Genomic DNA, 26,934 nt, shown 5'->3' on the forward strand with positions numbered 1-26,934 from the left:
GTGGGAATATTTATTAATAGAAATATTAGTGCAGAGTGTTGTACATGCTTCGTCATTACCAAGATGGTCACTAACCCTCTGAATTTGCAGTTTAAATAGACGTGTCAGGGAGGGAGGGGAACCAGATGCCCGGAGGGGATGTACTCGCCCAGGATTAGACAGCAGAGCAGCAACGGAAGGAGGAATAGGATCCAGCCCTACTAAATTCCTAACCTCTCTTCCGCTGAGCTGGGCTCCATCTCCTGTCAACAGCACCTCTGAATGGCAGTGAATTAAGAGTGAAATACCTGCTTCAGCTTCTGCTTCCCAGTCCAAGTCACAGCAGCGATGTCAGATTTAACTTTCTGCGTGGCTGAATATTACCAGGATTTTATTCAAGTTCTTGTAGTTTCAGGATATTAGTAGCTGAATGCTGGGAGAGCGATGTGCAGTCTGAAGCAGCTGGAGCTTGCGGGAGGGAGCAGTCGAATCAGTATTGCAGAGGAATGGATCTGTGTCAGACACAGGATGTCTAGGACACCTCGGGAATGCACGTTACCACCAAGCTGATCATAACAAGTGTTAGGGAATAGATTTCGTGCAGTGTTACACTCTCAGTATTATTCTAATGGGAAATAACGTTCTTATTTTATGTTATGTGGAGCTATTTCTTTTAAAACACTGACCTCATCAGCTCAGGTCAAATTAACTGTTCTCCATTATTGCCTTTTCCTACAATATTGCTTCCTGTGCAAACAACTGCTCAGCGGCTGCTCCTGTTTTTCAGTCTGTTTCTTTTATAGCTTGTGGAGCAATTATCTAAAATCCTGTTCCAAACGCAAAAAAGTCTGTCAAAATACCTTTTTAATCAATTGTGCTCCTTCAAAGTAGCTTAGACATATGCCAGGTACTCTGAGGTAAGTGAAGGGTGTGTTGCACTATGGTTTTAGTCTACAACTATTCTGTAGGTCCCTAGAGTGCTTTGCCACTCTGTCTGGGTGACCGGGAACCGTTTTGGCCTTCTAGTCTTACTTTGACAATTCTTACTGCTCTGGTTTTGTTGGTGTGGTGTTTGGTGGCTTTTGGATTTTTTCGTGTGTGTGTGTTTTTTTTTTTTTTTTGTGCTCTTAATATTTGCCTAAATTTAAAAAATAAATTAAAAAATCAAGCCTATTTCCTTCCTTCAGTGTTAGCTCAGCTGGTCTATCTTCAGGCTGAAACACTTCAGATGGAATTGATTTCTTTGAGATGTATGCCAGTCTGAGTTTAACTGGTGTTTTGTTTTTAATCTTCATTTGGCTTATACTATGCACATTTCTTTTTTAGCAGCTGGGTGGAATATTTCCCTTTTCACAACACTTTCTAGTTTAGAATCACAACAAAATCACCACACTTACTTTCAAGAGGAAGTAGTGTGTTTAGGCATATAAACGTACTTGTTTTAGAGAGCGTGCGTGTAAAGGTGAAATTTTCAGTGGCACTGGCTGAGCTATAGCTAGACCTCCAGCAGGCGTCTGGGTGAATCTATACTGCGAGGCTGCTGCATTGCCCTTGCAGCCTTGGGGTCTGCGAGCATGATGGCTGTGTCCCAGCTCAGTGCTCAGACACACTGGGTTGGGCATCAGCCCCACAAAGCAGAGTCCCGTTGCAGAGGAACCCCAGATGTGCTGGTGAGAGGGGAGTCGCAGCGCTTTCCAGCAGGTCTCGAGATGAAGGTGCTCAGAGAACCAGCATGCTGGCCAAGCAGCTTCCCTAGAGAGGAGATGCACAGTGGGTGCCCGTTTGGAGCGCAGGTGCACAGAGCCCTAGAATGCCAGCTCTGATAGTGGGAATCTGCAGTTGCTAAGCACCTTCTCGTGATTCCTAGTGAGAATATATATTGTATGTTGCTTTAGCTTTGAATCTTTGTCATCAGTAACAATACCTTGTTTTTAACAATGAGCATTGCACTGAGGATACCTGTTTCTGAAAAGCCAAAAGGAAAACAAATTGTGGCTGCTGGATCTCCACAATCTCTGACAATACATGGATACGGAATTCAAATGTAGGACAAAAATGCGGGATGATAGAATTCAAATTAGGGCTAAACGTGCTGGATTTTAACAGTAATCTAGAGTCCTGTGATCCACATACCGCTCACTTAAATCTCATAGGATTGTATATGCAATATGCCTGCCACTTCTGAGTAGCGTGATGGAGAATGGTTAGCAGTAGTAAATACATTTGTCATAATAAATCTCTAGCCCTCTAAGTAAGGATGTTTTGTTAAGAGTCAAGCACATACATGCAGAACTGTGCTTAAAGTTTCTGAACTCTGGTTTTGAAGTGTATGCCAGATAAACTTTATTTAAGTGATCTATCATCGGAACGCTTCCTGTGCACTCCATCCCACAGACTGAAGTCTAAAACATTTAATTGGGTTCTGGCCTTACTAAGTAATTACTACTATATCAAAGTTCATAAACATTAAGCACATTATGTTGACTTAATGAATTTTTTTCCTAGTGTAGGTAAGAATTGTTTTGGGTTTTTGGGGCGGGGGGGAAGCAGAGTAAATGATAGTATTTCTCATTTCCTCTCCCCTCATTTACACAATGCTGGCCTTGGAAAAGGAGGCTGGATTTTGCAAATGCATTTCTAGGTCTCCCTGTATCCCTTTGCAGGATTTCTGCTTCGAATGCCTTAGGAAAAATGCTGTAGTTGAAATTAAGCTGTTTGGTGTACAGTCGTAATCAGAACTGCTTGACCTGATTCTGCTTTATGGTTGGGCTCTCTTATACTGTTCTGTTAGAATAAATATTTGTTCATTTGCTTTAAGGCTCCTTTACATGGCTAAAGCAGCACATGTTTATATACACATATTAGTATAAATACAAATTAGGCCCATAAGTTTGCACAGCTGTAATGACTGGAATTTAGTAAATGAAATAGTGCCAACACTGTTAATTGTACAGAAGTGAACAGCAAGACAAACCTACTTGTTAGTCAAGTGGCTGGAGCCAGCAGTGGAGCAGATCTACCCTTTAGCTGTCACTTTTTGGAACGGAACTGGTTTTAGGATTTGGGTTTTTTGGGTTTTCTTTTTTTTTTTCCTTTCTTCTTTTTATTTTTTACTTTTTATTTGTTTTTTTTAATCTCATGTTTGATTCTGTAAGAGCTGCCAAAAGGGTTCAGTGAAGCTGTCATCTGCTCCCCTGCCTGTTTGGGAGCAGGCACTGGGACAGAGCAGCAGGAACTGGGCTTTAGGTCCTAATGTAGGATGCCCAAATTCCATTCTAAGCAACAGCCAGACCTGCCACTAGCTACGATAGCACAAAGACACGTTGTAAAGTGATCTAAAGAAAATGCTGTTTAAATCAGCCGGAGATCTTCCTATTTCTGAGTCTTATAGCTCTGAAAATGCTATTGCTTGAGTAGGTGTTACTGTGAGCAATAAGGAGAGATCTGACTGAAAGAAAGAAGGTGGCTGAGAGGAGAGTCCAAAAAAACAGCTGGCAGGGAAATAAAGAATAATAAAAAATTTCTCAATCATTGTTTGTTTTGGAAAGATCATGCTTTAAGCACATGGAAATACTTTACACATTTGAGAAGTGCTGACTTCCTACATGCCTTGTGAAGGAACAGCAAATCATTCATATAATGTAAACACATTTATGGATTGTTCCAATATAACTTTTTTCAGAGCTGCTGTTCTTTTTAACAAGATACAATTTAGTGCATATATGCTCTTTTGATGCTGTGCTTTGGCCAAGAGTTGCAAACATCATAAATGTTAAATATTAGAGTTTGTGCTAAATGAGCAGTGCAAAGTTATTGAACCACACTTTCAATGCAAAAAGTTGTTAAATAGTGCTGCTTGATGCACTGTTTAAAAATAAACATACCAGAAAGTAGTGCTAGGGTGAAACAGAAATAAATAGCTTGTCTAAAAGTGTGAGTATAAGCGGTCTCATTATGTCTTGATAGAGATGATACAAAAAAATGAAAGTGGACAAAGTTCCTCTGTAAAGGCGGAATTTGAAGTCAGGGAAGAAAAATGAATAAAATGAGAAGCTTTGGTGCCAAAATTGGAGTGGGCATTTCTGGAATTGTATAATCATAGTGCTGGGCAAGGGTCTTAAGAGGTCATGGGGGCCTTCCCCCCTCCTGTGAGGCAGAATTGGTGGCACTTCATGAGAGGTACCTGCCTAACCTGTTGTTAAAGACCTGCGGAGATGGAGACTCTGCAGGCTCCTGAGCAGCCTCTGGTAGCACTTACTGCCCTGGCTTTTACATTTTAGGGGAAACTTAGTAACTGTGCGCTTCCTTGACCTCATGCAAGGTAATTTTCTGCCTAGGTAGATGCCAAAAGCAGGTTGTTCTCTGCCTCTTTGTAGGTACTTCTTATGTACTTGAAGATGACTGTGTAAGGAGGACTTCAGAGAACTAAGTATTTTAGAATTTAGATCTTAAAAAAAATAGTTGAAGACTCCTTAATTGTTACTTAGCAATAAAAGTATTGATTTCTTCTGCAAATCGTTGACAGACCGTCTCCACTGGACAGACTAGATGTGAAGTGACATTCATCAGCTGAAAAGAGGACCCTTCAGAGAGGAAAATTCTTTTAAAGAGAGCAATAAGAACATTTAAATAAATGTAGTAAGAGCAATGAAGGATTTGAAGCCATTTATGCAAGCTAAAGTACTAAATTTTTGTATGTGCATACAAGAGTGTGTGATCTTTCTGCCATGATCCTTTTTAGCACTTATCTGCGTTTGTGAGAACACTACGTGTTTTCTTTTAATCCTTTCTTCTGTTGCTGCTGATCAAAGGAGTTTTGTGTCATCCCTTCATCTTCTCTATTGTGTACCTGGAGGAGGGCTGGTGACCTGGAATGGCAGAGCTGGGCTAATGGCCTCACAGATTCCTCTGAGTCAGTTGTCAGTTGGGTTCTGTCTGTCTGGTTTTGAGAGACTTGCCTATTAGGCATGTGTGTGCAGACTTATCTCACAGACTGGTTTTATTCCTGTCTATTTAATTTCTCAGTGAACTTTAGTCTTATTTGCTGATGTTGTAGAATGTATTGACCTTGCAGTGCAGTTAGAAGATCTCCCATATGGCTATATTTTCTTCCTTGCTTGTTCTCAGGTCCTTCTTCAGACAAATTTTGAGTAAGTACAGCATACGTCTGGCTCTTCTGAAATTCTTGCCAGACTTAAAAGGTCATGCAAGGGGAGCCAAGAGAAGGACAAGAGGGATGGCCGTAGTGGGAGGTAGTTGCTGGAAGAAACGTGTCAGGGTATCCAGTGCAGGCAGCAGCAGTGGTGTCATGGGTAAGCAGGGGGTTGTAGGGATGGACGGGGGAGCATAGGGCAGCAGGTGAGATGGATGGGGGAGGAAGTGGGGACTTGGATGTGCGGTGCTTTGGAGAGAACTTGGGGGGATATCAGGCCATTGCTCTGAGGGGGCGGGGGATTTGGGGCAGAGTTTGTCAGAAAGATAGGAATGAGCGGGACAGGGGAGTTTCTAGGAACAAGGGCTAGGAGGCTCCTGCGTGGGATTAGGAATTACAGGAGAGCACTGCGATGGAAGAATTTGGGGAATTGGGTGTTCCGGTTCTCATCTTTCTACATCAGTTCCTACACGTAGGAAGCCTGGTCCCCAGGGGCAGCAGAGGATGGTGTGTGCACACTTGGGTGGTTTTAACTGTGACACTTGTTAACAATGGTTCTGGCTGTAGGCAGGGGGGTACATGCAGGACTCTGTTACAAGGTACATCAGCCTTACTAGTATATTAATTCCCTACAAGGGAAAAAAAAATCTTTAGCGTGTTGATTGAGGCCATTCTGTGTATGTGCGTGTACCACCTTCCTACACCTTAACTTGTGCCTAAGTGAACACAGCAGATAAGTGAATGTTTGCTGTAGGGTCTCAGAGGAGTCAACTTTTGAGCTTTAAAACAGCGCATTCATAAAGTAAAAATACACTTTATAATAAAGATGCATTTCAAAGGAGCTGCTGGGGGCCCTAGTTTTCAATAGTCAGTACTCATCCAAGAGGCGTATTGTGCTAGGGTACTTGCAGAAAAGATACTTCGGATCAAAGAGACAATATTCTGTACCAAGGAGACTTCAAAAGTAATTTTCCTCAGGAATGTTTGTTCAGGTGCAGAGGGTGGGAGAAAGGAATATTGTTTTAGGCAATCAGCATTGGACATCAAAAGGTGAATTTCCCCATATATACCTAGTCTGGACTCAGTGTGTCAGTTAAGGTGTTGCTGGAGAGGAATATTGACAGCATTGGCTACTAATGAAAGAGAAATTATCCTCATGAAGAAGTGCCTTGGTCTCTGAAAGTTTGGTTCATCTTTATTCCTTTTAAATGTGGGTGTTTTTTGTTGGTTTTTTTTTGTTTGTTTTTTTTTTAAAGAAGAAAAACCGGGATAATGGAGTATATCAAAGTGGAGAATTGACTATTTTAGTTTATTGTTCTGCTTTGTCTGAGCATAGTTGCTACACAGGTAACTTTTGTATTTTGGGGAAATGGAGGCTCAGGTGTAGTTTGTGACATGTTACAGTTCAGCAGAATGTGTGGCAGAGCGGCAAAATCCTCTACCTCTTGCAAAGCGTATAATAGCATGTTAATATGCTGTATTTTATGTGGGCTCTTTTTTAAAGTATAAATTGTGTAAGAATATTGAGACTTACAAAGAAACCTACTTTGACTCACTTAGACAAATGTGTGTAGTGGTATGGGCAGGAAATGGAGGGACAGAGAGCACATGTGGAACCATCTATCTAAATTAGCTGGATGGGGGCCAGGAAACTGGAACTTGCAACATTTCCAATGATGGGTAGAAAACGAAATGATGGCTTTGTGTAAGAATAATGATTCTTGTATTGTTCTGGGACAGTGAGGTAGATCCTGCAGGAGACAGACGGTACGTTTAAAGGCGGTGCATGGGGAACTGGAAGAGTGGAAATGTAAGTAGGTTGGAGGGAGGAACAATTTAAAACTGAGGGCTGTGCACAGGAGGAAAGCAGCGTATATTTTTAGGTCTGAGGTCCATTCTCCTCTTTCATCACTTGAAAAAGAGGCATAAGTAAATAGAGCACTGCTCTCTTCTCCAAAGCATAGAAAGAAAATCACAGAAATGTGATCCTCTGCAAGACTGTCAGAGGCAGTGCTCAAGTAAACAAGAGCTGCTGGTCTCTGCTGTGTAGACGTGCTGACAGACCTAAAAGGGATCGATGTAGGCATCTGATCCTCGCCATCGTTAGGCGGTCTTTGGTACCAGGGCTTAGGGCTGCCTGTGTTTGTGTATCTGTGGGCATGCGTACGTGGCTAGAGTAAGAAAAAAGCCACATACATCCAAGACTACAGATAAAGGTGTCCAGCTTGTAATGCTTCCCTGTAATAGGCCCTTTGAGTTCAGACAAGCAAAGTCTGAATAATCAATTAGTAAATATTTGAAGAATTTTCTGCCTTTTCAAAAAGGTGGCAATTTCTGTAAGAGCATGATGGTAATGATGCTGGGAGTGGCTGCATTTTTCTCCACTTTGATTTGGAGTAGGATTTGAGCCAGATCATGACTACAAGTTCAGAAAAGGGAGAACCTGTGGAGTTTTATTGTTGGATTTTCCCCCAGCCACACAGAAACTCTAACATGGATAAAGTTGGAAGACTTCAATGTTGTCTGCTTGAGAGAGGAGATGTTGGCATAGATCTTTGACATCTAGAGCCTGGTGCTCAAGGTCTGTTGGCAGCATCTTGGCTGTGCCTGCACACCAAGGATTTTCCTTTGTTCCCAGTAAAATGTGATTAGGGTTTCCTTTTGTTGTGGGGGAGAGGAAGAAGGCTTGACTTGAGGGCTGATGGGAGGATGCAGAAGGGATTGCAATGGGAACTGCATGCTTCCCTTGTCTTCACCCATTCAGTTTTCACTTATTCACCTTAATCGGCCTCTTCGTGGGATGATGCCTTGAGCTTGAATTCCCATTTTAACTTGTGTAGGATCTGAAGCCTAGACAGGATTACGCCAAGAATTTCTCAAATCAGGCAATTCTAAACTCTGTTTGGAATAAGGGGTTAAAAAAAACCCCTTAAGGTGCAATTTATACTAAAGTTTAATGTATTGGTTTGGTTTCACTGATAGTGTTTTGTACAGCATCTGCTTTATGCTTATTTTTAATTTGTTTGGTGTCTGGTTAGTTAAGTGAATTTGAAATACGGAAGTAAACAGATATGTCACTTTTAAAGTAACAGAAATATTCTTGGAGAGTGCTGTACCCATTTAACTGTTTGTTGCTTTTAAACTCTGCGTAACTAACTTCAGCCATAGCCGAGGTGCCAGCTATAACTTTGGCATTAAGTCTGTTTTATCTCCTAATTGAAAACCTCTGGATTTTTTTTTCCCTAAAAAAAAAAAAAAGACCTTGAATAAAATAGTGTGGTATCTGTGTTATTTTGTTTGTCATGAAGAACAAAGTCTAAATGTGGCTGTGCTTTTAATTATTTTTTAGTTTATTTATGAAGAGGCAAAGTACACAGCAACTGCAGCTTTTCAAAATGTGAAATTTCTTCTGTAGGAAGAAACCCCCTTTAGAACTCAGGATACTTTATCTTTGTTTTTAAATACAACACTATGTGACCATGCTGGTTTACCTTCTATTATCTTCAGCCCATCTCTGCTCCACCTCACTGGTAGCATCAGGCTTAGAAATGGAGGAGCGGGCTGTGCTGGAGGAAGCAGATGAAGACCTGCAGGTGGGAAGTGAATTTAGATGGTAAAACCCATTATTGCATATTCTGCTTGGGGAAACCTCAGTCTGCAGCTCTGGAGCTGTGGAAGTGCAGTATGGACTGGGAAAGGTGGGAAAAGAGTGTATTTTCTTATATTTTTGTATGGGGAAGTTTTTGCTGTTGTACATTCTGCTGTCTTTGATTTTGCTGGCAGAAAAGGAGGAGCAGGAAAGCTAAGGAATGGCCAGCTGAGACTTTAGGACGGGGAGAGAGATCCCATACCTGACGGGCGGGTGTGTGACAGGGAGAGACGCACAGAGCAGTTCTTCATTTTTGCAGTCGGATGTATGTATGTGTGTGTGCATTGTCAATTGTCCGTGACAGCTGACATTGGGGGAGGGAGCTTTTTAGAGGAATTCAGAGATTTAGATCAGGGAATATCTGCTCTAATCAAAAGACTTCATTTCCGGTTAATACCAAGCGACTATCAGATAAAGCCAGTTTGAATATGACTTGGTACTGGAGTATCAATGCAATTTTAGGTGTTTTTTGTTTTGTTTTCTCCACCTTCCCTAGCAGGGCATGTTTTGCTGAAGGATCAATTAGAAAACCAGAGGGAATGTGGATAATGTGAATGATAGGTTTACTACTCTGACCGCTTTGGCAGATTCATTAAATTTATAAAATCTGCCCCTTTCACAATTCTTCTATGCTTTTATATTTTTTTGATTCAATTAATCTTGATATTTCTTTAATTATTTGCGTAAGGGCATGCAAAGTATTAAGGCCACAGAAATAACTTTGTAAATACTCTCTTACTGTTCTGAAATCCAATTAAAAACCTGCAAACTTTGTCATTCATCATTTTACCATAGGAGTGTATTTCTTATGGAGACAGTCTAATATCCTGCAGCAACTTCATGGCATTACAAAAATAATTAATGGCCCCTTTTAGGGCAGTGTGTGTTGCTACAATGTGGAATAATACTTCAGTGTTGTAAGTGAACGGTGTGCTAGGAAACACTAATCCCTCGTGTATAGTAACAGGAAGTATGAATATTACTTATTAATAATAATATAAAACACCTTAGCACACTTTTTTTTTTTTCTGGGCATGTCTACTTTTTCGTAAACAACAGTGAATTTTAATTACAGAAAATTGGTGAGAAGCAAGAACGATTTGTGTAATTAAGAAGATCTGTTTATTTAAAAGCCTTCAGAAGTTGTAAAAGATGGAACTTAGCTGTATGTGAGGGATGAATGTTGTGCAATAATGCCCCTTCATTCCCCTTTCATAATAAATCTCCACAGAGTATTCATCTAAAGGGCTGGATGCCAAAAAGAACAGGTTTGACTTGTCTGTGAGGATTTACACCACAGTAAAATGCACAACTGCTTTTGCAGAGGTCATTGTGAAGGTCACAGAGCCAGTATGCACCACTGAATGAGAGCAGCCTGTGACAATGGTGTGAGAGGTTGGATTGAGTGAAATCAGTATTTAAAACCTCATATGAAATGTAGCAATAAGCTGGAATCATTAAAACGCATGACTTCAAAGCTTGTATGCTGTTTTGCAAGAAATTAATGGTCTTTTTTCCGTAAGTTTGCATCTCATATCCTCTGCTGAATGTAGCTCCTAGGTCAAAATGCAAGAGTTTTCTCGATTCCTGACAATTAGCATTGAAATAACTTCGTATGTCTAATACAAACACTCTCAAACCATTAACAATTGTGCCTCTGTCCAGTTAAAAAACAAAACCAAAACAAAAAAAAACCCACACCAACCAACCCTCGTTGATACTGCAGTGGATTTAATTACCTGAAATTTGGGACACCTTTTTTTTTTTTTTTTTTTTTACAAATAAGGTCTGAGTTTGACCATAGGGTCACTATGTCTTTAAATAAAAGATGATGATCATTTCAAATGGCGACCAGCCATCAGTGGGGTTTAGTGCAGAGATTAATTAGTAAACTTTGGAATGCGCTACAGCAAATGCAGCTGATTGGCAATAGCATGTGGAGCAGCAACTGGTGGAAAGCTAGTGCTGCTGAGCAGCAGAGGTATTTCCAAAAAGACTTAAGAGTGCTGCACTTTAAATGGCACTGTGCTGATTGCATCAAACCACCAGTTTTCTATTTATGCAGTTTAGTAAATGCACAGATTAAAGAAATCTGATGTTCATTTGGAAAGAACGCAACTTTTCTTTTGTGGTTTTGATGTGATTAGGTGCACCCCGTCACTGAACAGTTATGCCCCTGACCATCAGAGTACAGAGGATGGTGGTGTGTCTGCATTGACTTTTGCAATTTTTTTACTAGGAAGACAAATGTCAAGTGTACTCTTAAATGCTGGGATATGATTTATTTGAAAATGACACTGAAGTAATCATGATTAATTCAATGGCAATTTCAGTAAACCATTTCTTAGAATTCTAGTCTACTTTTTAAAATCATATGGATTCCTGAGCCTGTGAGTTTGCATGATTTATAATTGCTTCCTGTCTTCCTTTTAAGGTTTTAAATACATGATTAGAGAAATTGGGAAACTTTGTCAGTTACCCTTCTAAGGATGCTTGATCTATTTGGTATGAATAATGGACCCCGTTACATGTCATCTCTAGTAGGACTATTTTCTCAGTTTGTGTAGGCCATGGGATCAGGGCCCAGAGAATAAAATTAAGATGATTTATGTGATAAATAACTACTCTTGAGAGAGTACTTGGAAGCCCTATGTATAGTTCTTAAAAATCTCTCTTAATATTACTGTATTAGTCTCTTGATGCCCACCTTCAGTTAGAGGGGCACGGTCAAGCATCCATTTAAACCAGTAACAAAACTCATACCAGCGGCTGTTTGCTTCAGAAATGGCCCATGCAACTTGACTAGCCTGGTAAAACTCATCGTACTAAACATATCCTGAGTACTGAGCAAAAGCTCGCCCCTGTGGACTAGTTAATGCTATCACTTGAAATAGTCATATTAAAATTTTTGATCTAAAACTGGCGAGGTGGTTGATCTGATAAGATATGGATTGTCTTGGCTTTGACCCAGAAAACCCTTAAGCATGTGCTTTAACGTTAAGCAAGCATGTATACCTTTTGCCTTAACTCTCAGCTCTGTTACTTGGTCCTCATTGCATTCAGTCCCGAAGGCCCATGAGTGGCAGATCTGTGGACCAGGCAATAGCGGACGCTGGAGTCTAATACCTGGTTGTGAGCTGCTCGACTTCAGAGCTGTTGGAAAGGTCTGTGGAAGGACAAGGAGTGGAAGCCAGTGTCGTCAGGGTGCTCGTTGTTTCTTTGGAGACCTGTTTCTGCAAGCCCCTGCTTCCTAGACTGTTGTGTTTATTGCCACAGGTAATTGCAGCGAAGCGGATGGGCTCAGTTTACGCAATCAGGTTTAGGCTTGCTTGGCTTTGTTGGGCCGGACTTGTGGGCCACAATCCAGACAAAGTAATCGGTATGCAACTGCTCCTTTGACTTTGCGAGACTCTTTGTGTGCTTCAAGCTGGGTAGTTTTCTAAGCCGAATGTGTTGCTGAATCCGGGTCTAAGCCCCAAGGAAGCGTGTGATAGAATTTCCTGATAGCAAATAGATCTGTTAGCTTGACAAGCCTTTAAATGAATCCTCTGTGTAAATCTGCACAGGATTAGGGCAGTGCGGAGTCTTGCGAAACGTTCAGTGATAGTATGTGTTAAAAACTGTTTAAGTCATGCCTTTCGATTATTTGTGTGTGTATACATACATAACAGAAACACCCATGCACACAAAAAGCATCTCATTTAAAAATGCAGTATTTGAGCATGGCAATCAGCTCTCTAATTACTGAGACTTGGTTATTTTTGTAAAAGCTAAATCCACTGTGTGCATGTACAGTATACGCATCCAAGTACATTGCAAAGCATTATGAATAATTAAAAGCAAACTGTAGCCCTTGTCAGAAACAAATGCAGGTACATTCAGCGATGCATTATCCTGGCTGAGCTGCAGGTTTGCTGTGACTCAACTACTTGTATGAATTACAGAGCGCTCTTTGTAGCACTTGAGTGTTGCCTTTTAGTATTGGTCTAAATCTAAGATATGAAAGATTAAACAAAGTCTGAATTTCCTTGACTTGATAGCAGCAAACAGTCACTGCAACTCCCTGCTTTTGTTAATGCCCCGAAGAGACTGGCGTGGCTGCTGGAGTAGCTCAGGCTGGGGGCTAGGTGACTTCATCAGGTGAGCTGCTTTTAGGCTCTGGCAGGCTTTTTTCCGTGTAGGTCTCTTAGATGCACCAGCTATCAGTGCTCAGTCCTAGCAATGAATGTCTCAGACGACAGAGCAATGGCCGTGAAAAGGAGACAGGGGAGAGAAAAGTCGATGCAGTGTCATGTTTTACCTGCGACCCAAGAATATTGTGAGACAGAAAGAGAAAACATGGTTTTCTCACTATATTACCGGTTGATAAAAGTTTATGTCCAGAGCTAGGACAAAGTTATTTAGCCTGCTGGTGACTTAAAGGGTTTGTTTTTTATTAAAGCTTTTAGATATTGCCTTGCCATCTTTTGCTGAAAATATAATTTTCCTGAGAGTTATACGTCTTACCTTACTTTTCTTTTTCTCATCAAATCTTGGACAGTTCACATCAAAACAACCCCTGCAAAACTCACCCTGTGTTATTAAGCCAGATGTACTGTGAAAGTTTCTGAACAGCTTGCCTTGGCACAATGAAATGAATGTGATTATAGTCCGGCAGTGGTGGTGGTGGGGGAAATACCCCTCCAAACTGTTAGCGCTTGGGAAAGGAAACACAAAACCCTGTTATTATTCATATGTACTCTAGAGTTTCTGATTTGCTCCCATTGACTTGAGTGATATGGTATCAGTTACTCCGATGCCTGTAGCAAGGGGTTTGTGTTTCATGTAATGAAGCGGAACGGCGATGCAGATGCACAGTAGCCCAGTGTTGCTGGATGGATGGCTTCCAGGTAGATGGAGACTTGGGCTGACGGGCTTGGGAGGCGATTCTCTGTGGTCAGGCAAAAATCAGCGCTTGCTGGTGAGTCTAAAAGTGTGTGCGTGTGCGCTGAGTCAGTCTCTTATACACCTTTACGATTGTGCCACTGATTAGACTCAAAAGGCTTGGCAAATCCTATTTGTGTGGGAAGCTCAAGTGCAAAAACTTGCCTAATTTACTTTATTTAAATCAATATAATCCTGCTTAAGGCCTTTTGGAAAGCACATCTAAGTGAATGGTGTTTTAAGTTAACACAGTGTCTTTCGTGTTCACAATAAAAGCTAGTTTCATTTGAAAAGGGTGTGCTTATGGTTTACCTTATACAAACTTTTGCCATATTAAAAAGACTCAGTTCTCCTGCATGTGCGCATTGTCTTTTGTGAAATTTGTACTTAGAAGATTTAATATCTTCAAGCTTGCTTTATGATCAGCAATTCTTTGAACTTGGAAACAAGAAAGTGTGGATAACTTCAAATAGATATTTGAAGTCTGATTCTAAGGAATGCTTATGTTGGTTTTGACCTTACAACGTGAAGTTTGATCTCTGTCTCAAAACTGCAGCATTCTAGCGGAAATGTAAATACAGTCTGAACTTTTTTTAGAGATCTTTAAAATATGCTCTGTCTCTTAAAGACAAGGACTTCTATTCCAGAGATTCTGGATATTCAACCCTGGAAACATATTTCTCTTTGCAAGGGCCCAGATTCAGTAGCTGATCTCTAATCAGCAGACCTCACTTGCGTGTCCTTCCTTCAGGAGACACCAATCTTTGGTGGTTTGGACTTGAATACCTAAGTGTGAAGCTTCATAGAATAGAGAAGGGCCAAGGCTGAAAGCTGACTGAGATGATTTAGAGTTTTATATAAGCACATAAAGCTGCAAGTTGTCTTGTTGTGTTTGGTTTTGAAAAGCACTTATTAACTACTTTGACATCTTGCTTTTAGTCTCAAACATCTGCTTTAGATTGTTTGCCGTAAAAGTGTAAGAATTAATCTTGCCCTCATTTTTGTTATTGCTACCAGAAACCAAACTATTTTTATTACTTCTTGTATAGGGATTTGGACCCTGAGCTATTTTCAGAGTTGAGGAGAAAATGAGTTTGTATTTTTTTTTCCCCTCCCTCACACTCCCCCCAAGCTTACAGGTAAAATTAATTAAATTACAGTTTTTAAGTGCACAAAGATGTTAGGCATGGCTTGTTAAACTGTATAATAAGCTGTACTTTGCTTTATTTGTGCCCGATATTATGAATTTTAAGGGAATTCAAATGATCAGTTCATTTTGGGTTGTTTCTCAGAGCGGCAGCTGCCCAGAGCCAGGGTAATACATTTGCATCCTCTGTGGAGAGGTTAGCTTAGTACATATTTTACTGTATGGAAATAATATATAAAAGTCAAAGAAATGAAAACCTTCCTATATGTTTGGTCCTTTGATTAACAAATGTTCCTAATACTTATTCTTGGGGCTTCCTTTTTCTTGGATTACAGCTTGTTTGTGTTGTTTCCCAAGCAGCAGTAAGTAGCTGTGACAAGCGATGTCAGTATAAGCCCTGATCTTCAACACTCTACATTTGACTGATTTCTTTCCCTGTGTTGTGTCTTATTAAGTCTCAGGGCATTCTGCTGATGGGGATTCATCCAGTACTTATGTCAGAGCATATAGTAATCTTCCTTTCTACAATGGACGTGTTGTTTTGAAGGCAAAACTGTCTTGTTATAAGCCTGTAGCAGGAAATACTCGGGCAGCCTCTAACTTGGTCGAAGTCTGCAGTTGCTTTCACAGCAGTCTCCCCTTTCAGAATCTGTGGTGACACTTGCTTTTTTTTTTTTTATTTGAATGCAAGTGTTTTAGCAAAAGGGTTAACAAAGGAGCCAGTGGACGAGATAAAAACAGATAAGGCATCTCTTTATTTTATAAACAGATAAATAGAATTTTTCTGTGACTAAGTGAAATTACCGTGTGATTGTATGGCTGTTTTGCTGCCAGCTTCTATTTTCGCTAGGTGAGATTGTAGATTTTTCATGGCAGGAGCCATTCCTTTTTCTTTGTGCTAGGATGCCTTAGATGTTTCTGTTTATTGTGCTTCGAGGAGTTACAAAGCCGTAGCCACTGAAACCAGGGTAATGCAGGAGGCCATGATAGATCCTGGTTACGTGGAGGGACTCTTTCTGCAATGCTCTCAGGATCAGTCAGGGCTTACAAATAGACTTTCTGATCCTGTGAAAGTCTCTGAATCCTGCCCAAATTTCTGCTAAAATTCAGGTGACGTTGGAAGTATACACAACTTAAAAAGCTGTCATGTGTCTGTGGTTCAGATTTAAGCATCGTTTTGATATAGCTTCTTAAAGCATAGATGGAAAGTTGCACGGAAAGTAACGAAACCTCCCTGGAAGGACAAGAGAGTATGCTTAATGCAGATTAAAAATGCAGTTGCTTTGCCCCAGGGAGTTTTTTTGTTTAGTTTGACAAAATTAATGTGCATTTTCAAAGCAGTGCCATGAACTGTGTGTTACATTTGCAGTGTGTCTCTTCCTGTCCCCGGAATAATCGGCTAACGTCTATTTGCGCACTCTGCAAGCAAATGAGGACAAAAGCCTAGAAATAAACTACTTTCCACTTTGTTAATAGTAGTAATTCTTAATATATTGCTAACAGGTTTCAGTTTTCATTTAAAATTGGTCCACAAATGTAAATGTAGTCCACAAATATTGTGAAGGCGTCTCGCATACTGCTAATGCCTGATGAAGCTTTCTTCATTTCTCTACTGTAAAATTCAGTTTTTCTAAATTCCTCCTTTTTATCTTTTTGCCTGTTTCTAATAATTCACTCTGGTGTTCTTTTTTCCTGTTTTTGCTATTCTGTTTATATTCTTTCTTTCATCTGTTTTATTGTCTTTTTCTTCATGTTTTATTCCTTTTTTTCACCCCTGTTGCTATAAAAACTTCCCCGCTTTCTTTTGCCAGACAGTTATCAACCTTTAGCAGTCCCTCCTTAAAATCTAGCTATTCAAGGAATCTCAATTTACTACTTCTCTTTATCAGGCAGACATAAGCCATGCCGAATGTGGCATTTTGCATCTTTATCAACATTTATCTGGGTCTAGGCTGTATGCTTAGTAAAACATGTCTCTGATTTACACACACACACAGAGTTTCTCATCTTCTACAGACTGAGGTCAGCTTTCTGTTCGGTTTTGTTATTTTAAGCAGTCTTTTTTTTTTTTTTTAAATCATCCATCAGACTTTACATTCTTTAAAAACGATGCTGTATAGCTGTGGCTATTTGGATGGGGGGCGCTGCTTTAGAGGATCCCAGGAAAGAGCAGATAGTGCAGTACAGCGATGTATGGCTCTTCATGAGCTTCTGTTCTACTAATAAAGCAGTTAATTTTTGCAGGTTCCACCATTCTCCAGGAAATCCTAAATAATTCTCTTGCATAATGGAGGGATCATATCGACGTAACACTCAGCTTTTCTGCAACAAAATAGGAACACAGGTAGATTCAGCTGTACAAAGACTCAATTGTCGCTGGTCGGTCGTGATGGCGCAGCTATTGCTGTGCTTTGATCTCCACTGGTGTCTCTGTGCCTTGCTTAATGTTATGCATCACAATACACAGAGTAGAATTTGTCAAATTGATTTCTATTTCACATCCTTTGAAAAATTAGGCCCCTCATGTGAGTATTTAAAACAATATTATATTAAAGCTTTTAATGCTGTAATTAGGCTGGCTACTGCAGAGCTTGTGCTTTGTTGATAGCCACATCAAAATGATCAAGGCTTCAGAAGTCTGACGGTAGAGATGCAACAAAAGTTTGTTCAGTTCTGCTTAATGCTGTATTACTAACATAGCACATCAAGAATTGGCATAACAAACTGAGCTGAACATATCTTTGAGTCACCTGTAGTGAAAGTTTATCTCTGAAAAACGGGAAGAACCTGTGGTTGTACCCTGAGAAGGAAAATGTCAAGCCTGTGAAAGCCACAGTAGGAAAAAGAATGCGTGAGCTGATAGCGAGGTCTGCAAATGCAATTGTCACTCCCAGAGCGTCCAAATACCACACAGCAGCGAGTTCATGGCTTGGCTCTTCAATCTAGCTGAAAGTGGTCAAATAGATATCACATGCAGGGTAGAGCACATAGGACCCAGAGCAAAAGGTGCGGAAACAGCTAAACTTCTCTGTACAGAATGATGGATTGCACAAAAGCAAGCAAGCACTTCGGAGCTGTGACCAAGCTGGGAGTAAGATTGAGAAACAAGCACTGAAAACCAGGAGGGTGACCTGTGAGCTTATTTGTTGCATGAAAATGCTGTTGTGTTTTAATTCTTCGTTTCCAAAACCAGTGTTGTCTTGTGTACTGGGCTGTCCTTTGAATGGTGCCGGAGATTTTGAGGAAAGCTTGGCAGCTCCTGCCAGAACTCTGGAGTCTCGGTTGAAAACGAGCGAGTGACTCGTTGCAGCAAACATCCAGACTATCCCTTGAATCCTAACTGGGCTCCAGCAGCCAGTGCTGGAGAGGACAGTACCAAACGGGCACTGCCATCCAGTGATGTGAAGAAAGGGCACCGGGCTTTTCTGTGAAGAGAGTAGCCACTAAATCCTGGTAGTGGCGCTGACCCAAAAGAATTGTATTTCGGCATGTTAGATGGACACAGGCTTTCTTCCCATAAAATTAGAGAAGTGGGGCGCTTTGGCGGGAGCTTTAAGATGAGTTGTGTCGGATAATTGCTTATGTCATAAAGTTGTAAAGGAAAATTTTAGAGGTAAGTAGAACTGATGGTGTGATTTGGCCCATGTCACTCCGTGGTTAATTTCCCAGGTACCTGTTTGCATTTAACAAAACGTGTATGTGACAGCTTCTTTGGTGCTGTTGAGCTCTTGCTGTATTTCTGCCATACCTAAAGAAAGCACATCTCTTAAACTTGTTGTGGCATTCAAAAATCAAATTAAGTTACTCTATTTGGGGGGTGGGGGGGGGAAGTCAGTCTAAATTCAGTCAGATTATTACTAGGCACCTGAAATCATCCACCCGAGAGAGAAGGGGGGGGGGGTGTTGGTTTTACCTTTCTTGTCCTGCCACTTGTGGTCAGAGTCTGTTTTTGAGATCAGCAGGAAAGCATACGTTGATTTTGTTGGTTTCTGTCAGATCATTTGTTCTCTTTTGGTCTCGCTACCAGATTATCCCCATAGTACTTTCCATAATTGAGTAAAGAAATTAGATTTATTGTTGGTTTTCAAGAGCAGAAGAAAGAGCAGTTGGTTTCAGATATTTAAATCTTTGGAAAAGCCTCACTGGCATAGGGATTTCAAACTAAGGAATAGAATTATGCATTTTAGTTTGACATTTTTCATGTTTATTTAAAAAAGCTGTGGAAGACAGAGAGGGCGAAGGTTAAAATAATATTAACTGAACCCTCCAAATCTACCAGTTTCGTTCTCTGTTTCCTGAGTACTGCTGTAGTCAAAGTAAGTAGTTAATCAGAATCAGAAAGCTGTACTAGCATTGCTGACATGGATTTGTCAATAGTGAATTGGGAGGGTGGGAACTGAAAAGAAAAAAAAAAACCCCAATCCCAGCTTTTGGCTCAAACTGCATTGCCTAAGATATTTGCATTATATTGTTCTGTAAGAAATTCTATTAACATGAAATCTTTCCAAAACCTGAAGTCTGTTTTGAGCTTAACAGTAAAATAGTTTTATAAGACTGCTTATACTGGAAAATTCAAGGAATGTGTAGTATTGTTTTCACATTCACTTGAAAGCATTTGGATAATTACACAGTCAAATGAGAGCGTATCAAGAAGAGTCTTCGTTAACCTCTCTCTCGTGCCGCGTACAATCGAAGCGATGCTCGATACGCTTTAGCAGTGTCGTGGCATCCCACAGCGCTTGCTTTCTTGTCGACTAGCCGTGTGCTCCTTATGCCAGGCTGGGGAGGGCAACCTGACTGTGAAAAGAGTTTAGTAAAAAATAACATTGCTGCAAACTGACTTAATGAGATTTAGCACATAAATATTACTATTTTTGATATCTGACATGTGTGCTGTGTTCTGGTAGTGTGGCAATAGCAGACCTGAGTAAGTTCCTAAGCAGAGAGAAATTAAAAGAGCAAAAAGATTTGGCTTGATCATCTAGTCCAGCCGCTTCTAGTACAGAAACGTGCTTTGTCTGAACAAGTTTTAATGACCCCAATCTCTGGCTTCTGTCTCTTGCCTGAGGATGTTTTTGTGGCATAGCTGTTCCTCCTCTTTCCCCTACTCTAGTGCATTTTTGGTGTCAGTCGCCTTTCTCCTCCTCCTCGGCACTTGAGAGATTTCTGAGAAGACTGTCAGTTGTTATTCCTTTTTGCTGCCGACGGAAGGAGGTGAAGGAAGGGCAGTGTCGTATTGGAGATGGAAAGGGAGAGACAGCAGGATGGGAAGACGTGCGGATGCTGCACCTTGAGCTGATATTTATGGATTCTGTGTGCTAAAATAACCTCTTTCTGCTAGCAGGCAGATACAGATATACCTGGCGTTTGCCAAGAGTCCCTCCCCAAACCCCTGTGTGAAAGGTGCACTGGTACACTATAGTTCTGTTGCTCTAATAGCTGTGACTTTTCCTAAAAGGACATCTGGTTTTTGTTTAAAATAAGCTCCTTGTCACTGCAAGGGCAACTCTTCTCTGGATGTAATCCATAGCTTTTTTTTTTTCCTTAATGCCATGTTGTAACACAGTCTGAAACAAAAATTGGCTACTGCTTTTGTTTTCTTATTATTTAAACTGAGAGATGCCTCAAACAGCATATCTAGGATAGTGAAAAGTAAATCAGCCAGTCAGTTTTACTTGTAGTGCAAAGACATTGCTTGATCCCCTCTCCTAATTTAATCCTGTATTTCCCTCATCTAAAACCATACAGTACATGAATGGAAAATGAGTTGCTCACAAACCCATTGCTGTGCAGTCTTTTACGTAAACAAAGTCATGAGGATAAGCAAATGCCTTCCTTCTAATTAACAATGTGTTTTGTGGTTCCATACATTCCAATGTGTAATATACAGCTATGGTGCCTAAAATAATCCCAGAAAAAAAATTTGTATGTCACGAAGATAGGGGTGGGAGGGAGAGGAGGCAGGAAAATCTGTTGTCTGTGTTCTTGGAAGCCTTTTCTATCTCCGTTTGGATACTGTCAGCTTCTTTTACACAAACATTACAGCATCCAAGGGGAATTAGAAATACACACTCTTGACCACAACGTCAGATCTTAAGTTTGTCAGGAGAAAGCAATGCAAAAGCAGGATCTTGGACCCACTGCTTTCATTTTGGTTTTAACATGCTGATAAATGCCTCCTAATGCTGGAAAGAGGTAAGGCTGGCTGTCTAGGTGGAATACAGGAAACGTAAAAGTCTTACCTCGTAGATGTAACGCGGTTTCTGGATCTGTAAAAGTGCTGTGTAAGTCCTAAGTAACAGTTATTGTCTCTTGTGATGTCTGTGAAGTAACACAACTGCCTCCCTTTTATGGCAGTCTTTTATGAAACGGCTAGGGACCACTCAGAGCAGGGACACAAAACTGAGATGCTACTGGTCAAATGATTTGTAACTAAGATCATATTGGTCAAATCGAACCTTCGAACTTCAACAAGAGTTGCTGTAAATATACCTTACCACAACATCAGTGAAAAGAGTAAAGGCAAAACTTTTCACTGGTAAGTTGTCATTGGTTTCCATCCCAGCCTTTTTGCACCAATCTGTGCCATACCGTGTTGTGACTGCAGTGTAATCTGCACAGGGCTGAACAAGTTGGAAGCCCGTGAGCTCAGGAGCACGCATTGCCACACCACTGCACTTTGCATTGCAAGGAGTTGGCAGTGTAGGTACCGCCTGTTCAAAACATCTGCAGAGCTCACGTGGTTGCGCGGCTTGACCAGGCTTCAGCCCCTTTCAGATGAGAATGTATATTGTAACTCTTATGCTTCCATCTAACCCTTTCCCAAATCAAGGCAGACTAAAATCCAGTTTATAGGAAAAAGCCTTTACCTAAAGGCCAGACAGTTATAGGGCAGGAACAACAGCCAGTCGTGGTTGTTTTTTTTTCTTTCCGCATTGCTGAGTGGAATGTAATCCACGTTGCCAAAGTCCATCAGCTGAAGTTGTGATTTTGGGAAATGAAAACAAATGAGCTGTGTCATACAGCTGCACAGTCTCCTTGAGGTGCAGGTCTGCTGGTTGGACACAAACCATGCAGTTATTTTGCTGTGTAAAAGTATGTACTGGTTCTTAACGCTTGCACCTTGGCCCAGTACATAGGTGAGAAAGATGTAGGAGAGAGCCGATGCTTTCAAACTGGTCTTGATGAACTCGAAAAGAGCTGCCAATAATTAAAGGTGAAAATAATTAACTATTGGAGCAACTTACCTAGGGGTTGTGCCTGGACCTTTATAATCTGAAATCTTTAAGTCTAGATTGGATGCCTTTCAAAAGAAGATGCTTTGGCTGAACTGCCAGTCCTTGGGCTTTGTACAGGAACACAAAATCTCCTGGCCTGTGCTGGACATGAGGTCAGACCAGCTCAAGGATGGACAGTTTCTACACGCTGCTCTTCTTGTGATGTTCTGCTTGTGCTCTCTGGGCCACCACAGTGCATTGTTTCTGCAGTACTGCACTTCACAGAAAAGTCTTGGCATGGCTCTGTGCCTTTCCCCATAAGGTATACACCAGTGTCCACCATACAGCTGGCGTGCTGACCAGTCAGCCTCCTCACCATTCATAGGCAGCTCCCTTGCAGTTCCTAGTTGATTTCTGAGTGTGAATGACAGTCGTGATCCCTTCTGACCTCTGGCACCTTGGGAACGTCACAAAGAGAGGAAGACAAATGAAACATTTTCATCCCATTCTCCCAGGAGTCCCCAGACAGAGATGCGCATCTGTAGCAGCATAAATGCTAGTGGTGAAAGAGGCTTGCGATGAGCGCCATCCATTTTTTGGGAGCCTTCTCATGTCTCTTGGCCAATGTCGCCAGAAGTTGCTCTCGTTTAAAAAAAAGTGTTAGGAACGCACCAGTGGCAACTCCACTAACAGCAAGCAGCTGTTCGGGTGATGCCCTCCAGAGATGTGGCTCCTGCAATCTGAGCTGCTCCTTTTTTCCATGCACAAGTAATTTCCCAAAATAATTATCATGGTTTTGATTTTTGCCTGAAACTGAATTTTCTTTTCTCTGGCTGGAAGAAAATTGCTCTGGATTTGGGAAGACTGAGACTTTTCACTCACCAGATTATGTTGTACGCATGTAAAATGTTGACATGTCTTTCCCTTTGGTTTGGTTAGAGATAAAGATATTGTTAAAAATTGAAATCTAGAAGTCTTATTTAAAAATTAATCTCACAATAGGTGTAACATGCCCACGTGAATGTAGTTACAAAGTATGATATTTTGTAGAACATGAACAGATTGTAAATTAACCACCTCTAGCAATATAAAAAGACCTTGCATTTGTATCTTAAAGTACCATGAAGTGGGATTAAAGCTGAATTTTTAACCTCCTTTTTCCTACTTTTGTTTTTTTATAATGTGTGGTTGCCTGGTTTTAATGTTTCAGCAACAGTTTGTGGCCCAGAAATAACAATATGCTAACTATGAAAGTTGAGTGACTCATGGCTGACTTGAGAACTTAATTCACCGTGTTTTGTCTTCAGGAGACTGTCACCGTAACAGTATCAGCAGCCCTACCAGGCTCCTGGGCAGTGCAGAAAAAGGCCAGAACTATCTGTTCTCATGACACACACACACAGAGCCATTTCAATGGAAAACTTGAGCTGCTGGTATTTCCATAGAGATCGGCCTAGCTCCATGAGAGTACATCTCAAGAACTTACATCTTCAATTTTCTTAGCTATTTTCTGCAACTCTCTAAACAAAAATATCCATGCTCCAAATTCAGAAAGGTTGCGGTCCTCAACCACAAATTTAATTAACAGCTTGCCCCTTCTACTGACTTTTATTTTTTCCTTCTTTAGTTAATTTTAACCCAGTGTCCTAGGTTAGGAGCCTTTCGTTTCTACTTGAGGGAGTAGATGCTTACAGAAGTGGCCCCAGGGACATGGAGCTCAGTAAGTGATCACCAGTGGGAGCCAGGCTTATACACAGCATTACACCGTGGAAAGCTTCCGATCTCCTGTTGCAGACAAAATGTCTACAAAAACAATACCACTACTTTCCTAAATTCCTGCGTTTTGCAGATGTGAAGCTCGGTTGCTACAGGGGAAGCCAGGCTGTTTCGGGGGAGCTCATAGTGCTCTGTCTTTTTGCTGCTGCTGCTAATTGTTGTGAGCACCATAGAATACAGTAGAAAATTGAAACTGTGTGAAAGATCAACAAATCAGTGTAGAATGTCACGCAGCAACATCTGTTAACTTTGGCTCTACCTCATATCCTCCTGACCCCTTCTTTCCAGCCACAAGTCTCCTGTTTTGTGAGAGCTCGGAGTGATAGGGACTTGGAGGAGGGGGGGGTGAAACTGTCTAGCTGTTCCTCGGTGGTCTGGAGCACCTGCATTGCACACACCGCCCCCCCTTTCAGAGGGAAAGCTATGGAGATTCCAAAAGGAGTCGCAACTGCACTGTATCCACCAGCAGTTCATCTCCAAGCAGGGACTTCCTGCCCGCCCGGCTCCAGGCTGGGCATGGCTCACATGAGGTGGGATACCTGTCTCCCTGCCGGAGCCTGGGGAGAATTAACCCTGTTCCCCCTGGAACCAGGACAGTAGTCTAGTGGTGGGGTTTTTTTCTGTTGTGTCACACTTTAAGAATGATCGTTTTCTCTTCTGTTGTACAATATACAACGCAGTACAAGTTTAATATAAGAGATGTGGCTTGACATTTTGCAATACAGTGGTATCAGTGGAATGTGACTATCTTAAATATTTTCTATAAACAATGCTAAAATGCTCACAAAAATCCCTTTCAAATACTGTATATATGTGCTTATTTGTTTCACTATCTACACTTTGTCCTGTGCATCTACTTATTTAGAAAAATCTATGATAGTGGCAAGGTACCAAATTGTTTCTGATGGAGGATGATGAATAGGTACAAAAAGTATAAACCGAGATGGAAGATGCAAAAATTAGTGTTCTAGACCTGAAAATGTGACTGCTGGTAAATTTGCATTCTCTTGGGAATAGCATACCTTGGGTATCAGCTGTGAGGAGCTGCGTTCCCTTTCAAGTGAATCAGCAGGTCATGCCCCAGTTTGACCCAAATATCTCAGCAGGGTTTACGGATGTCTGTGTGGTTCAGGTATTCCATATGAGCTTAAATTTAAAATCTTTTTACTTGTGTATGAACAATTTCTTCTTGAAAACCAAACAGAAAAGCTTGGCCACATCCCCATATTGGTTGATATATTTAACTAATACGTATATTAGTCAGCATGGTGCTATATTGTACACGTATAAGATTTTAGCAGTTCATAACAAATGGTAAGGCAATCTAGCTTTACTTTTTTATGCTTATGGATATTGTATATTTGTATTTTAAGACCAAGTAGACCAAGTCTAAAGATAGCTTTTTAAGTGTACTATAAACCTGCAGAAAGTAAAGGAAGTCTTGGAAGCCTACATGATTCTATGAATCTGTGATCTGGAATGAAAGTTTTATGTTTGTGTGTTTCTATATTTTTAGTTATGAAACAAATGGGAATTTTCTGAATGAATTAATTGTATTGCACCGTAAAAGTCTATCTTGAGAGCCATTATATGTGGGAGCTTACAAAACTTGCAGAGAGAAATGAAAGCGGCTTCCCTTTTTAATTAGGGCTTTCAGGAAATCATTGATTACAGAATCAAATAGGGTTGCTGAGAGACCGTTGTTTGATATTACTTCTGATACACAAAACTTCTACCTAATAATGATTTTACTAGTGATGCTGGAAGCAGCTGCACTGTCTAATGGTAAGCCTGCTTTCAGTAAAACTTCCCTCTTTCCTCCTAACTTGTCCAAACGGTTATAGCTAATGAAACATTGCTTCCAAATTGTAGATCCCAGTAAAATATTTAAATCGTGAAGAAATGAGTGATATGGTAGACAGTATGTTCTTAATGGGATGGTCTTCGTCTGTACCAGGTTAATGGTATAAGCTTGTTCTTGCATTGCATTTTAAAAAAGTCAAAACAAAACCTTGACCCAGTATGTAGAAATCTTTTACTTTTTTTTTTCTTTTTTTTAAACAGGGTCAGCATATTTCATTAGCTCCCATTCAAAAGCTAGAGGAAGCTTTGTATGAGTATCAGCCTCTGCAAGTGGAGACATATGGTCCACAAGTTCCAGATCTTGAAATGCTGGGAAGGCTGGGGTAAGTAACACAGCAAGTTTTAATTCCCATTTCATGGCATTATAGCTGGGACTGTAACCATCTTCAGTTTGCCAGCATGTAGGGGTCTTTTTTCTTTCTTTCTTTTTTTTTTTTAAGGATCTTAACGAAATATTAGACTTCCTGCCCAACCAACATTTTGTTTGGGTGGATAAGCTGAAATTTTTGGTCCTCTACTCTTTATAGATCTATTGAGAGCTGGACTGGATTGCATTAGTGTTTTTAAGGTTGTCCTTGGCAGTCGTAGTGAAGTAGCTGTTCATTTTCAGTTGCACGGTATTAAAAAATAAATAAATAAAAATCTGGGGCTTAATTTACCCAGCTGTAAGCCAGTAAAAATATTAAAGTTGGGCTGTTTGCCATGGAAAAGGGTAGATTTACTTGTCGACTGCTGTCTACAGTCAAACTGCGTTTGTGAGAAATGAAGCACAGAGCTTAACTTTGTCAAAAAATATAATGTAGGGCTGGTCCAGCAGCTTGGCGTGCAGCCGTGTTTGGAAGAGAGCTTGGGAGCCTGCTGTACCTGGGTAATGGAGGCTGGGAAGTCCAAAAGTGACGTGTCTACTCTCTAGAGACCTGTTCATAGCTGAATGCCACCTGAAAATGTGTAGCTACTGGGATAGTGAGCGTCACCCAACTCGTCATGGCCTAACTTTCAAGGTCACCAGCACTCAGAGTGGCTGGAAAATTAAGCGGCAGAGTGAATGCACAGACTGGCAAGGCAAGAAAGAGTTTAAAAAAAATAACTGTTTGCGTTTGACTGTACAATATGGGAAAACTGAAGCCACAAAGTGCTGAACAAAGTTGAGACACTTTAGTGTGCAGTTTCAGAGACCACTGAAATCCAAACAGGAATCCCAACTAGTTCACTGGCACAGGAGAAATTG

General features: G+C 40.8%; 1 protein-coding gene across 1 annotated transcript in view; it reads left to right on the forward strand.

Annotated features, from left to right (window-relative positions):
- Positions 1–26,934, forward strand: part of MNAT1 (MNAT1 component of CDK activating kinase) — a 127,228-nt gene that overhangs the window by 62,490 nt on the left and 37,804 nt on the right. The window contains exon 7 of the mRNA XM_074583706.1: positions 25,908–26,029. Coding sequence (XP_074439807.1) covers positions 25,908–26,029 — 122 coding nt within the window. The remainder of the gene's footprint in view (positions 1–25,907; positions 26,030–26,934) is intronic.

Source organism: Larus michahellis, chromosome 4 (genome assembly GCF_964199755.1).
Source record: "Larus michahellis chromosome 4, bLarMic1.1, whole genome shotgun sequence".
Lineage (NCBI taxonomy): Eukaryota > Metazoa > Chordata > Aves > Charadriiformes > Laridae > Larus > Larus michahellis.